The 12574-nt window shown below is 43.4% G+C and overlaps 1 protein-coding gene across 1 annotated transcript; it reads left to right on the forward strand.

Moving 5' to 3' along the window:
- The first annotated feature begins 727 nt into the window (after window positions 1–727).
- PURA (purine rich element binding protein A) lies at window positions 728–2398 on the forward strand. The gene has a single exon (XM_082257190.1). It carries the CDS (start codon window positions 753–755, stop codon window positions 1605–1607), a length of 855 nt encoding a protein of 284 aa, XP_082113316.1. The 5' UTR covers window positions 728–752; the 3' UTR covers window positions 1608–2398.
- Window positions 2399–12574: the final 10176 nt, after the last annotated feature.

Below are 12574 nucleotides of genomic sequence, written 5' to 3' on the forward strand. Positions count from 1 at the left end.
GGCAATGTGAAAAGCAGCGCAGGGCATCTGAGGAGTGGGTTCCTGACACGGTTCCCCTGTCCGGGCTTTACCTCACAGGGTGAAAGTTAAGAAACACTGGGCTAAGTAAGGTAACTTTTTCACCTAGGGTAATGTATTGAACGTTTGTGTGTATAGAATTGCAGCTAAAAGAATAGCATGCAATAAATGCGGCAATGTGAAAAGCAGCGCAGGACATCTCTGAGGAGCTGGCTCCTGACACGGTTCTCCTCACATGGTTCTCCTGTCCGGGCTGTTACCTCACAGGGTGAAAGTTAAGAAACACTGGGCTAAGTAAGGTAACTTTTTACCTAGGGTAATGTATTGAGGAGTGGGCTCCTGACACGGTTCCCCTGTCCGGGCTGTTACCTCACAGGGTGAAAGTTAGGAAACACTGGGCTAAGTAAGGTAACTTTTTCACCTAGGGTAATGTATTGAACGTTTTTATGTATAGAATTGCAGCTAAAAGAATAGCGTGCAATAAACGCAGCAATGTGAAAAGCAGCGCAGGGCGTTCTCTGAGGAGCGGGTTCCTGACACGGTTCTCCTCACACGGTTTTCCTATCCGGGCTGTACCTGACAGGGTGAAAGTTACGCCGGGAAGTTTGTCAGCTCCAGCCCCTTCCCTGTCCGCTCACCGGTCCCCTGCCATCTTCTGTCCGCGGCCACATCTCGCGAGATCAGTGATCTGTCTGTGGGAGTTGCAGGGAGAGGGGAAGAAGGCAGGCGGCATCATGGCGGACAGAGACAGTGGAAGCGAGCAAGGAGGAGCGGCGATGAGTTCTGGTGGCAGCTCGCTACACCCGGCCTCAGGAGTCGGGGGTTCGGCCCTGCAGCACGAAACCCAGGAGCTGGCCTCCAAACGCGTAGACATCCAGAACAAACGCTTCTATTTGGACGTTAAGCAGAACGCTAAGGGCCGCTTCCTAAAGATAGCCGAGGTCGGGGCTGGAGGCAATAAGAGCCGGCTGACCCTGTCCATGTCTGTAGCCGTGGAGTTCCGCGACTATTTGGGGGATTTTATCGAACATTACGCCCAGTTGGGACCTAGTAACCCGGACATGGCGCAGGATGAGCCCCGGCGAGCTCTAAAGAGCGAGTTCCTGGTGCGGGAGAACCGAAAGTACTATATGGATCTGAAGGAGAACCAGAGAGGCCGATTCCTGAGAATCCGTCAGACAGTGAACCGCGGCCCGGGCTTGGGCTCTACACAGGGTCAAACCATCGCTCTTCCAGCGCAAGGACTGATCGAGTTCCGCGATGCTCTGGCAAAGCTTATCGACGATTACGGGGTGGAGGAGGAGCCCGCTGAATTACCTGAGGGCACTTCCTTAACTGTGGACAACAAGCGCTTCTTCTTCGATGTGGGCTCCAATAAGTATGGGGTGTTCATGCGGGTGAGCGAGGTGAAACCCACCTATCGCAACTCTATCACCGTCCCATACAAAGTGTGGGCCAAATTCGGGCATACTTTCTGCAAATATGCCGAGGAAATGAAGAAGATCCAGGAGAAACAGCGAGAAAAACGAGCCTCTGAGCATCAGCAACAACAAGAAGAAGCCCATGGAGACGATGGAGAGGATGATTGATAACTGTATTAAATAAATAATCTCTTTAAAAAAAAGATAAACTGTAATGGAAAAAAAAAAAAGTAAAAATTTAAATAAATATATAACTGTTAACTCCAAGGGAGCACCACCCACAACAACAAAAAAAAACCTCCACAAACTGACAGATTTTTTTGACTTGTCACTCCCATCGCTGGATGTTGTCCACTTATCCACCATATAAACAGTAAGCAGCTGCTAAAACAAAAAAACAAAAAAAAAAGTAATAACATTATATATTGAACTGTGTTTCCTACTTGATTAAAATATAAAGGATTGAGTGTTTATTTCCCTAATTAACCAAGAACTTTTGTACACCTGCTATTATTATTAAGTGTTTGCAAATGGTCAGATTATAAAAATTAAAAATAATGAATTATATTAAAAAAAATAAAAAAAAGGTCCTTTTCATGTGAGCTAACATTTGACTTTAGCACAAAGAGATATTTTAGAACACGTAAATATTTTTAGTTTTTCTCATTTTGTTACCAAATTTCAAACCTTACATGGAGGTTGTTTAGACTATTGACACCTTATATACCTGTGATTAGAGATGTGTATATATGAGGGCTAGGCATGCTGTGTGTCTGAGCTTTGTCTAAATGTAATACAGAGGTTTGTAGCGTTAAAAAGGTACATAGGTTAATTCATGCAAGGTAAATAAGTGCTCTCTTTTTTACAATATGCATTGCATCTGGACCTAGAGCATAAATGGTCAGTGAAACTTATGTGAACATGAAACAAATTATTAAAAAAGAACATTTTAAATTAAATTTGCTAAGTTGTGATTTTTGCCACTTGATGTGTCCTTCATGTAGATCTCAATAACTTTTTGTCTTTCTAAACTTGGCAGTTGATTTCACCTGAACAAAAAAAATGTATTAAAAAAAAAAAAAATCAAGAACATGTATAGTAGGTTGAACTTTATATTGTAAAGCATTGAGTCTTGAAGAAGTTGTCAATTTTGTGGTGTGAAAAAGCGCCTGGTGCGCTGCATAGAGAGTGCCATTGAGGTTTCCGATGTTCCACCAATGCTCAGGTTGGCAAATCAGACTTATGTGGGGCTCCTTAATGAAAAGCGCTATCCAGTAATGCCTCGTACACACGCAATGATATCGGACGACCGATCGGCCGTCTTTTGTCCAAGTTGTGTTTTGTTGGTTGGAATGTGCCTAGGCTGCACACAAATTTTCTCGGCCAACAAAAATCTACTTCAGAAGTGATGTCACGTGCTGGTTTACTTTCCGTTTGTTTTTTCTTCTCTGAGCATGCCCAGTCTTGCTCATCAGATTTTTGTCTGCCGAAATCTGTACTGACTGACCGAAAATCGGCCATGTTGACGGCCAACAAAAATTTTATAGCCTGCACACCAGATTTTATTTGGCTGAAAAGTCAGAGTCGGTTGTCGAAAGCATCATACTAACAAGCCGGAAATCGGCCGATCGGACGTTGGCTGAAAATTCACAGCCAATAATCTATGCGTGTGTACGAGGCATTAGGTTTCTTTATTTTAGAAATGCAAGAAGGAATCTGGTTAATGCCATGCTTTCTTCAATTTGTATTGCTTTTTGTCTCTGGTAATGACAGCAGTTGTAGTCAAACTAACTTCTCTGTGTGTAACATTCTTTTGCCAAGTAAGTTGTCCACTATTATTCTCATATGCATTATTTTTTATTACAGCTGAGCAGAAGGCAACTTTGGAAAGCCTTCATGTTGTGCCATTTACACAGCACAATGATGTCTAAAGCCTCGTACACACGATCAGATTATCGAACGATCTTTCCTCCGATTTTTGTTGCATGCTAGTCTCGTATGGAAAGTGAAGAGATTACTTTCATACGAAAATTCCTGTACGACAGAATTCAACTTCAGAAGTGATGTCATGTGTTGAATTGATTTTGTATGTGTTTTTTCGTTTCTGAGCATGCCTAGTCTTGCTCTTATGATTTTTCTCGGACGAAAAATGTACTAATTAAATGAAAATCAGACGCTGTGTTGACGTACGATAAAAATTTTATAGCTTGCACATCCAGTTTTTGTTGTCCAGAAATTTGTAATCGGCTGTCGAAAGCACTATACAAACGATCCGAAAATTGACAGATCGTCCATCGGACAAAATTTTACTTCCGATTTTCGTATCTTGTGTACGGGCCTTAAGGCACTGGGTAAAAGGATAATGTTTATAAGGGCCCATGCATACAGACGCACTCTCCAATACAGTGTAAACATGCTGGCGTGTTTTCGTGCCTGGGAGTTATGTATACAGCCACCCATGCACATGGATAGTTGCAGGTGGCTGTACGCAGCTATGCACTGGTACTTGTGTAATGCAATACATGCGCATAGACTTATGATTCTGAACTCAGATCCATAAATTCGTGCAACAGGTGCAGTGTTTCACAAGTAGGGGCACATAGCTGCTTACAGACACCTGCAGCTATTTAGGTCTATGGGTAGCTGTATGCAGCACCAGGAGCTCCAAGACACCAAAATATGCCAAAACTATACCAGAGAATGTATTTGTGTGCCTGAGCCCTAACTGTGTTATCTTTAAAAGGAATCTGTCAGTCAGGATCACACATATGAGAACTGCTGTTGCCACCCTGGTTTTTTAAAGCTGGGTCCACATGGTCCAAATATCGTCCTGCTCAGCAGGAACTGGACAATATTTGGCCCTTGTGTATAGCTGTCCTTCCAACAGAAGCCTGTCGGAACACAAAAGCACAGTGGGAGAGATCGCTGCACTAATGCCGCTTAGTTCGTACAGCGATCTCTATGTAAGCCCGCTAGGTTGAACAAAATTAAAATTGAATGTGTGTACCAGGCTCCAGAGTTGTATCACTACCTACTGAGTTACTGGCTGAAAATAAAAATGCAGCTAGAAAAGTTTTGAGCTCTTTTGCAACTCTTGTTCTGGTTCAGATACCCCCTTTAGTCCTGGTTCACACTATAGCGATGACAGAACTCGCATGTGATTCACTGCTCTGAAAATCACATGCGATGTGGGTGCAATGCGAATTCAGCCATGCAGATTGTATGGCTGAATTTGCATCGGATTCGGACACAACACACACACAACCCTTTTTTTGGGTCCGCAGCAGAATCGGATCACATGGTGGTTCACACCTATGTGATCCGATTCATGTCGGAACTGACAGGTCACACTGCAAAATGGAAACTGTTCTGGGGGGTGTCGTTAAATTTGTATTGACACCCCCAGTGATTTGCATATGGCAGTGTGAACTGCCTACGATTTGATTGAAATGCGGGAACCCACAGTGGATTTGCAGGGTTCCCGCATCTCATATATGTGAACCGGCACTAAGAAGTAAATCAAGGGAAAGGAGGCAGCCTGTAGTGAAATAGGGGGGCTCCCTTTGCTGACCTTTTCCATAAAGTGTTTCTTACCTGGAAATGATGGTAATCCCGTTAATTCAATACTTTCTGAATCACTGACTTGACACAAGCATGCAAAGATTGAAACAAGAATTCCTAATTTGTTTACTTGTTCCAGGTCTGTATCCCGGCCTGGTAAGTATATCAAAATCCAAAACCTTTCCCTCTCATTTTGGATGAAGTAAGGGTAAAGGCCTGCTCACATAGATAGCTGCCCCACAGTAAATGGCAGCAGCTACTGTCCAGCAGCTGTCCATTTGGGCTGCAGTGAGCTGGTGGTAAGGAACGGTGTGGCATGGGATTAGTACATCACACTGCTCCCCGTCACTTTACAGCAATGTGGGGCTGTGTACTGCTCTACAGGAACATTTGATCCTGTCTAGTGTGCCGCAATAAAATGCAGCATGTCTGCATTTTATCACAGATCACTGTTTCTGTGCATCCTATCGGTGACAGACGAAGAACACCAATGTAGAAAAACACTGGTCACCACATTATGTATGATGAAGGATTTAAACCTGTTGTGTTTTTTTTTTTTTTTTTTTGTCAGGTGAAAGATTTCCCTGCATTTACTGCTATTTAGAACAATAGAAAACAAGAGAAAATGTCCACAGTGATGTAAACTTCGGCCTAATTAGCAATTTTCCTCCCACTGTCTCCAAGAACGATTGAGAGCGCGAGTCTCTCTAGTCGGGACACAAACCACTATACCAAAACGGACAGGGTCTCTAATCTTCCACTATTTTATCAAATTCTTAAAAACCAGAAAGAAATTTGGCTTTAGATACAATTTAAACGCTTGAACCAGCAGGAGGTCAGTGATGGAGCCCACTTACCTCTTTCAGCACAAAATGACTTTAAAAGTCAAGTGAACAATGGCAGTTATATTTTAATTCTGACTAATTCCATTTAAAATGTGTTGAATTTAGGTACAGAAAGCATTGCTAAAGCAATGTCTACTTTTGCAATCTTTAGGCTTTCTTTACACAGCCGTTTAGATGACCCCCCCCCGGATTTCAGTGGCAGGAATCTGAAGACTCTTGTGGCTGGAATGACCATGGCATGCAAATAGTAGGGGCTGCTCAGCCTATTTACTCTAAGCATAGGCTGATAGCGGCTGCCACTGTTTGAATTTAGTCGCATGGAAAGTGGTTATCTGGGGTTAGGGACAGATGTAAGAGTCTGACTGCGCCCAGGCCTGGACATCCAGCTCTAAACATAAGTACCACTTAGTGTGCGGGGTGGACATGCCAGCCTGTCATCAGTTTACATAGGCTGATCGGCTGTTGCTATTTGCATGCCCCCGACCATTCCAGCCACAAGAATCTGCTGGTTCTTGCTGCTGGAATCCAGTGGGTTCATCTAAACAGTCATGTTAAGAAGGTCCTAAAGTATATAGTCCAAATATTTTCGTTTAGTTTGAATAGGTGAAGGAAAGCCTCTACTAGGTTTTTATTGTGGTCTGTGTCCCTTACTCAATAGATTTAATCTTTTCTATTTGTTCCAAAGACCACTGTCATTAGAACAGAAGGTGATGGAAAATTTTGAACAGGAATAGAGGAAAAAATTTTCCAATAATCAGGGTCTAGAATGAAAATTCCTCTCATTCCTTGTCTGCTCAGGACAGGAAGTAATGGCAAATCTTCCAAATGGGAAAATAATGCCAAAAATCAGACATTTCCCTTTTTATCCAAAATGAAAAATAAACATTTGCCCATTAGATATACTGTAACAAAAATGGTCATTTCAAAATTGATATTTCAGTTTTTGGTAGATGCCTACTAGTTAGGTTGTGTAGCAGCGCCATGTTTCTTTTGAAATCTAATGGTGAGACCTGATTATTTTTTTTTAAATCCATCACCCACTCTCACTTTTCATTGCTGGATTTTTAACTACTTTTAGGCAGTTGTAGTAATGATATTAAAGACTGTGTAACCCCAACATTTCATGTTCCTGATATGTGTCTGCAGTACCATATACTTGTATGAAAAAAAGTATCCTGTTCTCTTTATATTGCTTTCTTTGTGTGAAATACCTAGTTTTCCTGCAAATCCCTCTGCTGCCCTATTAAACTGACCACACTAGGCAGGAGAGCATATCTTGGTCAGTTTTCTAGCTATGCTGAGAACTTGGCCTGCTCTCCTCCAATAATCATACGTGCTCTTATGCAGCTGAGAACATAATGAGAACTGAGGGAACATAATCACTTATATATAATGTTTTTTTTTTATATCTATACACAAATGTTTTGACTTTCATTTCTATTTTAAAGAAGAACTTTTGTGAAAAAATGAAGTCCTGCTCGATCTCTTCAGGCTGACCCCTTTTGTAGGTATAACTATGTAAAATATTAAAAGTAAAAAAGGGTCTATAATGTTTAAAATCCAGTAATACACGGTTTCACCCTGCTCTGCACATGTTCACTTGCTCTCAATTTTTATGCACTGCCAAGTTTGTAGAGGCCAATCTGCTGACAGCCTTAAAGGAGTTGTAAAAGTCAGAAGGTTTTTTATCTTAATGCATTCTTTGCATTAAAGGGATTGTAAAGTCTCATCTTTTTTAAAATAAAAATAACAAACGTAATACTGCTCTGCTCTCCTGGCCCCTCCCTCCTTGTGAGTGCCTTCACAGCAAGCAGCTTGCTATGGGGGCACCCGAGCTGAGTCACAGCTCCGTGTGTCCATTCGGACATGGAGCTGCGACCCAGCCCCACCCCTTCCTCTCCTCATTGGCTAAATGACTGAATGACAGCAGCGGGAGCCAATGGCGCCACTGCTGTGTCTCAGCCAATCAGGAGGGAGAGTCCCGGAAAGGCTGCTGCATTTGTGAACATCACTGGATAGAGATAGGCCCAGGTAAGTATTAGTGGGGCTGGAGGGGGACTGCTGCACACAGAAGGCTTTTTATCTTAGGTTAATAGAATGCATTAAAGCGTAATTCCTGCCAAGAAAAGTTTTTTTCAATAAAAAATACCCCCCGGAACAGTCAGGGCTAGTACATTCCACAATGGATAGCCTGTCCTGGGTCGCACTTCCTTTTTAGAAGAAATACTTACCTTGAAAATTTCTTCTCCAGCGCTGCCATCTCGGATGTGGGCAGCTGAAGCCAGCGCGTCCTCTTCTGCGTCCTCTTCCGTGTCCTCTTCTCCCAGAAAGCGCCTGCACCGGAAGTGACGAGCGGGGCCAGTGCAGGCGCTTTCTGGGAGAAGAGGACACCCCTGTCATCCCCCCACAGCTTCTGGGCATGCCCAGAAGCTGTTTAACTTGAGGCGCCGCACCGGAAGTGACGAGCGGGGCCGCTGCAGGCACATTGATTCCTGGAAGCGATGACGTTCAGCTCCCAGGAATCAATGCAAAGAGGAAGTGACGGCGCAGGCCGCGGCCGCAGAGGGAGGAAGTGGAAGAAAGGCGAGTATATTTTTCTTCAATAACAAGGTAAGTAAACAAAAAAAAAATCGTAACTATCCATTTATTTTTCAGGTGACCAAAAGCAAGCGGATGGCCCGAAATCGATTATGTCGATTTTGTGGCCGGAACTCCGCTTTAAGATTATAAAGAGAAAAAAAAAAAGGTCCATCTCTGTCCAGCAATGTCCATGAGTCCCTCAGCCATCATTGGCTTGCGCGGCTGTCAAAGTCAGTCAAGAGAGAGAGAGGTGGCAGGGTTAAACCGCAGCTCTGTGTCTGGACACGCGGAACTGCAGCTCGGCTCGGGTGCCCTCATAGCAAGCTGCTTGCTGTGGGCGCACTCAAGAGGAGGGAGGGGCCAGGAGCAGCAATGAGGGAACCGAGAAGAGGAGGATCCAGGCTGCTCTGTGCAAAACAAACTGCACAGAGGAGGTAAGTATAATGTTTGTTATAAAAAAAAACGAGACTTTAAAATCACTTTAAAGTGGAATTAAACTTTCCTATCCTTTACAGCCAAGGAACCTGCTTCTGTTTGATCTGCTTCTGTTTGATCTGCCTCTGCCATGGTGCTGCACATGTGATCAGTTATGACACCGGCCATTTGATGGTTTGGCTGATGAAACAAGCAAATGTGGCAGCAAATCTATCCTGGAATTTCAGGAATGTAATTGTTTTTTGAAACAAGGGGTTTAGTTCCGCTGCATGATTTACTGCTGTTCAGGGGCTGTGGGCTTCAGCAAAATGGCAGCCTCCAGCAAGAGGAAACCGGAGCAATGCTGGAGGCAATTTACAGCACACACTAATTCCGGTAGCTTGTGGCATGTTTCTTACTAAAGAATATTATTCTATATCAAATTGTTTTGGATAAAGTTAAACTGAATGGGTTTTTTCACAAGGTGAGGGTTTACAATCACTTTAAAGCAGACTTTGATTTATGCAACCTTATACTTAATTATCCATTTAACCATGGTGTTTGGTTGAAAGGCAGCCACCACATGATTGAAGGCTCACTTTGTCACTAGGCTTCTCTTCTGCTGTTAGACATGACCCCCTTCAGCTTGTTTAGTTACGCTGCAGACTGGGCAAAAAAAAAAAAATTATACAAATACAAATATCGTGGCTGCTGACTTAAATTAAGGACCCAGCGATGTTGGCACCCAAAACAAATCTTCAATTGGCTTTGAGTGTAGACACTGAAATCTTAGGTAAGGGAAACCAGCAGTGAAGTTTCCCAGCTTCACAGCCAGATCCCTACTGTGCATACGTGAGTCCCGCTGCTCTTTGTAAATGGTCCTGCAATCTTCTGGGACCTGTGTGTGTCCCAGAAGGCTGTGGGTGGAAAGATAAAGCGCCGAAGATCCCCATAGAACACTTCTGCTATCTGACCCAAAAGTGGGGGCATGGTACCTGTCAAAACCAGTGCCAAATGTGGCAGTGGAAGGGGAGGTTGCAAAAAAGCAGAGCTTCCCCTATTGGGCAGGGTTCTGCTTTTATCCTTGGAAATGAAAGATAGAAGCTGATTGGCTGCCATGTGTGGCTGCTCCATTTTAAGTAAATTCCCCTCATTGTAAGCCATCTAAAACACCTGATAGGCTTCTGTGAGGCTAGGAGGACAGCGGATGGCTGGGGACTGTCACTTGTGCAAGCCTCTTGGCTTTCTAATTTAAACATTTTTTTTAAAGGTGTATATTTTAAATTACTTTGCCAATAAATCCCTTTATGTGAATTATTATATTTTAAAGTGGTTGTATACCCTGCTTTCTTATTTTTATCTACAGGTAAGCCTATGATAAGGCTTATCTGTAGGTAAAATTAATATCTGCGAAACCTGCGCAGTTTAGGAGATATTTTTAACCTGCATGTAGTCGCTGACTTCAGCAGCGCATGCACTCTGAAGGTCTGGCGTACCGTGCCAGAACTTCAGAGTTTCTTGCTGGAACTAAGGGCTCCCGCGCACATGCATAGTTTGTCAGGTTGAAAAAAGACCATCCGGTTCAACCCAAAAAAAAAAAAACATATTGAAAACCCAACCATACAATCCCATATACACAATCCTATACCCGCTGTTGATCCAGAGGAACGCCAAAATAAACCCCAGCAAAGCATGATCCAATTTTCTACAGAAGGGGAAAAAAATTCCTTCCTGATGCCCCGAGAGGCAATCGGATATTCCCTGGATCAACTTTACCTAAAAAAAATTTTAGTACCCATTTATATGTACACCTAGGAAAAAATCCAGGCCTTTTTTAAAGCAATCTAGTTAGCTAGCCAGAACCACCTCTGGAGGGAGTCTATTCCACATTTTCACAGCTCTTACGGTTTAGAAACCTTTCCGTATTTGGAGACTAAATTTTTTTCCTCTAGACATAAAGAGTGCCCCCTCTAGACGTAAAGAGTACATGCGTGGTAGTGACGTCCCGCGATCCTAGAAGAAAGGACGGGAGAAGATGTCAGTACTAAAAATGACCGGGAGGTCAGGGGGAGATAGTAGGGAGTAGATGGAAGACAAAGGTTTAGGCAAGTCTTCTTCTATCAACAAACGTTCTAGGGCAGTGGTCCTCAACCCTGGTCCTCAGGGCCCACTAACAGGCTAGGTTTGCTAGATAACTGAAATACATCCTAGGTGATATAGTTTGCTGCTCAGTGATTGCAGTGCTCTAGTCTGAATCTCACCAAGGTAATACTTAAAATCTGGCCTGTTAGTGGGCCCTGAGGACCCGAGTTGAGGACCACTGTTCGAGGGGATCAGTTGTTATAACAGGGGAGGATGCACATTGAACTGCAATCGCAAAAAATTGAAAAACATCAGATTAGGTAGGTTTTACAAATGCCTAAGCTCATCAAAGGATAGACCACGCGGTTAATCGGTAAGTATAAGGTTGCTTGTGATAGTCTAGGCCAGTGATGGCGAACCTTGGCACCCCAGATGTTTTGGAACTACATTTCCCATGATGCTCATGCACTCTGCAGCGAAGTTGAGCATCATGGAAAATGTAGTTCCAAAACATCCGGGGTGCCAAGGTTCGCCATCACTGATCTAGGCACTCCCTCATCTCAGAGGAACGAGGAGACAATTCCATCCACGTGGCGAAAAGGGGATCGCAGACCATTGATAGGGGTTTGTGAAAAAAAAATAGAAAAGCATTTTAAAAAGATTTACACGGCCAATAGTACTAATAGGGAGAGAGGACCAGGCACTACATTTAATCGAGGGAAGGGGAAAGGGGATTGACATATTTACTAAGATCACGCTGCCCCACCACACCCAGATATTTACATTTAGAGATTGTTCTTACAGGGGTAAAAGGGACAACAGGGAGGGAACCCGACGCAACAGGAAAGAATAGAGACTTCTCCCAGTTTATAAAGTACATAAAGCAGCGCTAGTTTAACAAAAAACAATATTAATGATGACATGGTTATATAAAGTCCATATTAAAATCACAAGAAGTGCAGGTGAAGGGTCCGCATATTATCACCACAATGTGAGTCAACATGAAATGAAGTGAAATACCAGCCACCACACACTAACTCTTACCAGAGGATGGCGGGAAGCAGCAGCAAGCGGTTAAGGGACTGCTAAAACCCCCTCAGGCCAAAACCTCCATAAGAAAACACAGCCTTATCAGTCTTCAGTCTCCAAACATATCATTGAGATGGTGCATAACCAAATCCTCCTTGAATAGCTTTACACCTCATAGATCAGGGAGAGATTGAAAAGAAATAGGCCCATAGTGCATTATCCTTAAAACCAATTCTTTTTATTAAAAACTCATAGGGTATGCACTCACCCAGATACAAGTATTAGAGCAGGTAACAGGCATCAAAACACGGTTCGGCAGCGATGTTGCTTCTGTAGACAACCAGAAAAACGGCCGACCTCTAAGCTTCTGGGTGTGACGCAATGATGTTCGGCCCAGTTTATAAGTGATCCAGAATAAAGACTTAAGTGAATAATAATGTCAAGAGCTGCTCAGAGAGACGGATCACAGTCCTCCAATTATAAAAGAGTTTCATCCGCGTACAGGGAAACACGGTCTTCCCAATCTCCTGCATGCAACCCTTGTACCATCTCGGAGGAACGGTTCAGGCAGGTCAAGGGCTCAATCGCCAGGGCAAAAAGGCCCAGGTAAAGGGGGCAGCCGTT

The sequence above is a fragment of the Pelophylax lessonae genome (genome assembly GCF_965119305.1).
Source record: "Pelophylax lessonae genome assembly, chromosome: 4".
Lineage (NCBI taxonomy): Eukaryota > Metazoa > Chordata > Amphibia > Anura > Ranidae > Pelophylax > Pelophylax lessonae.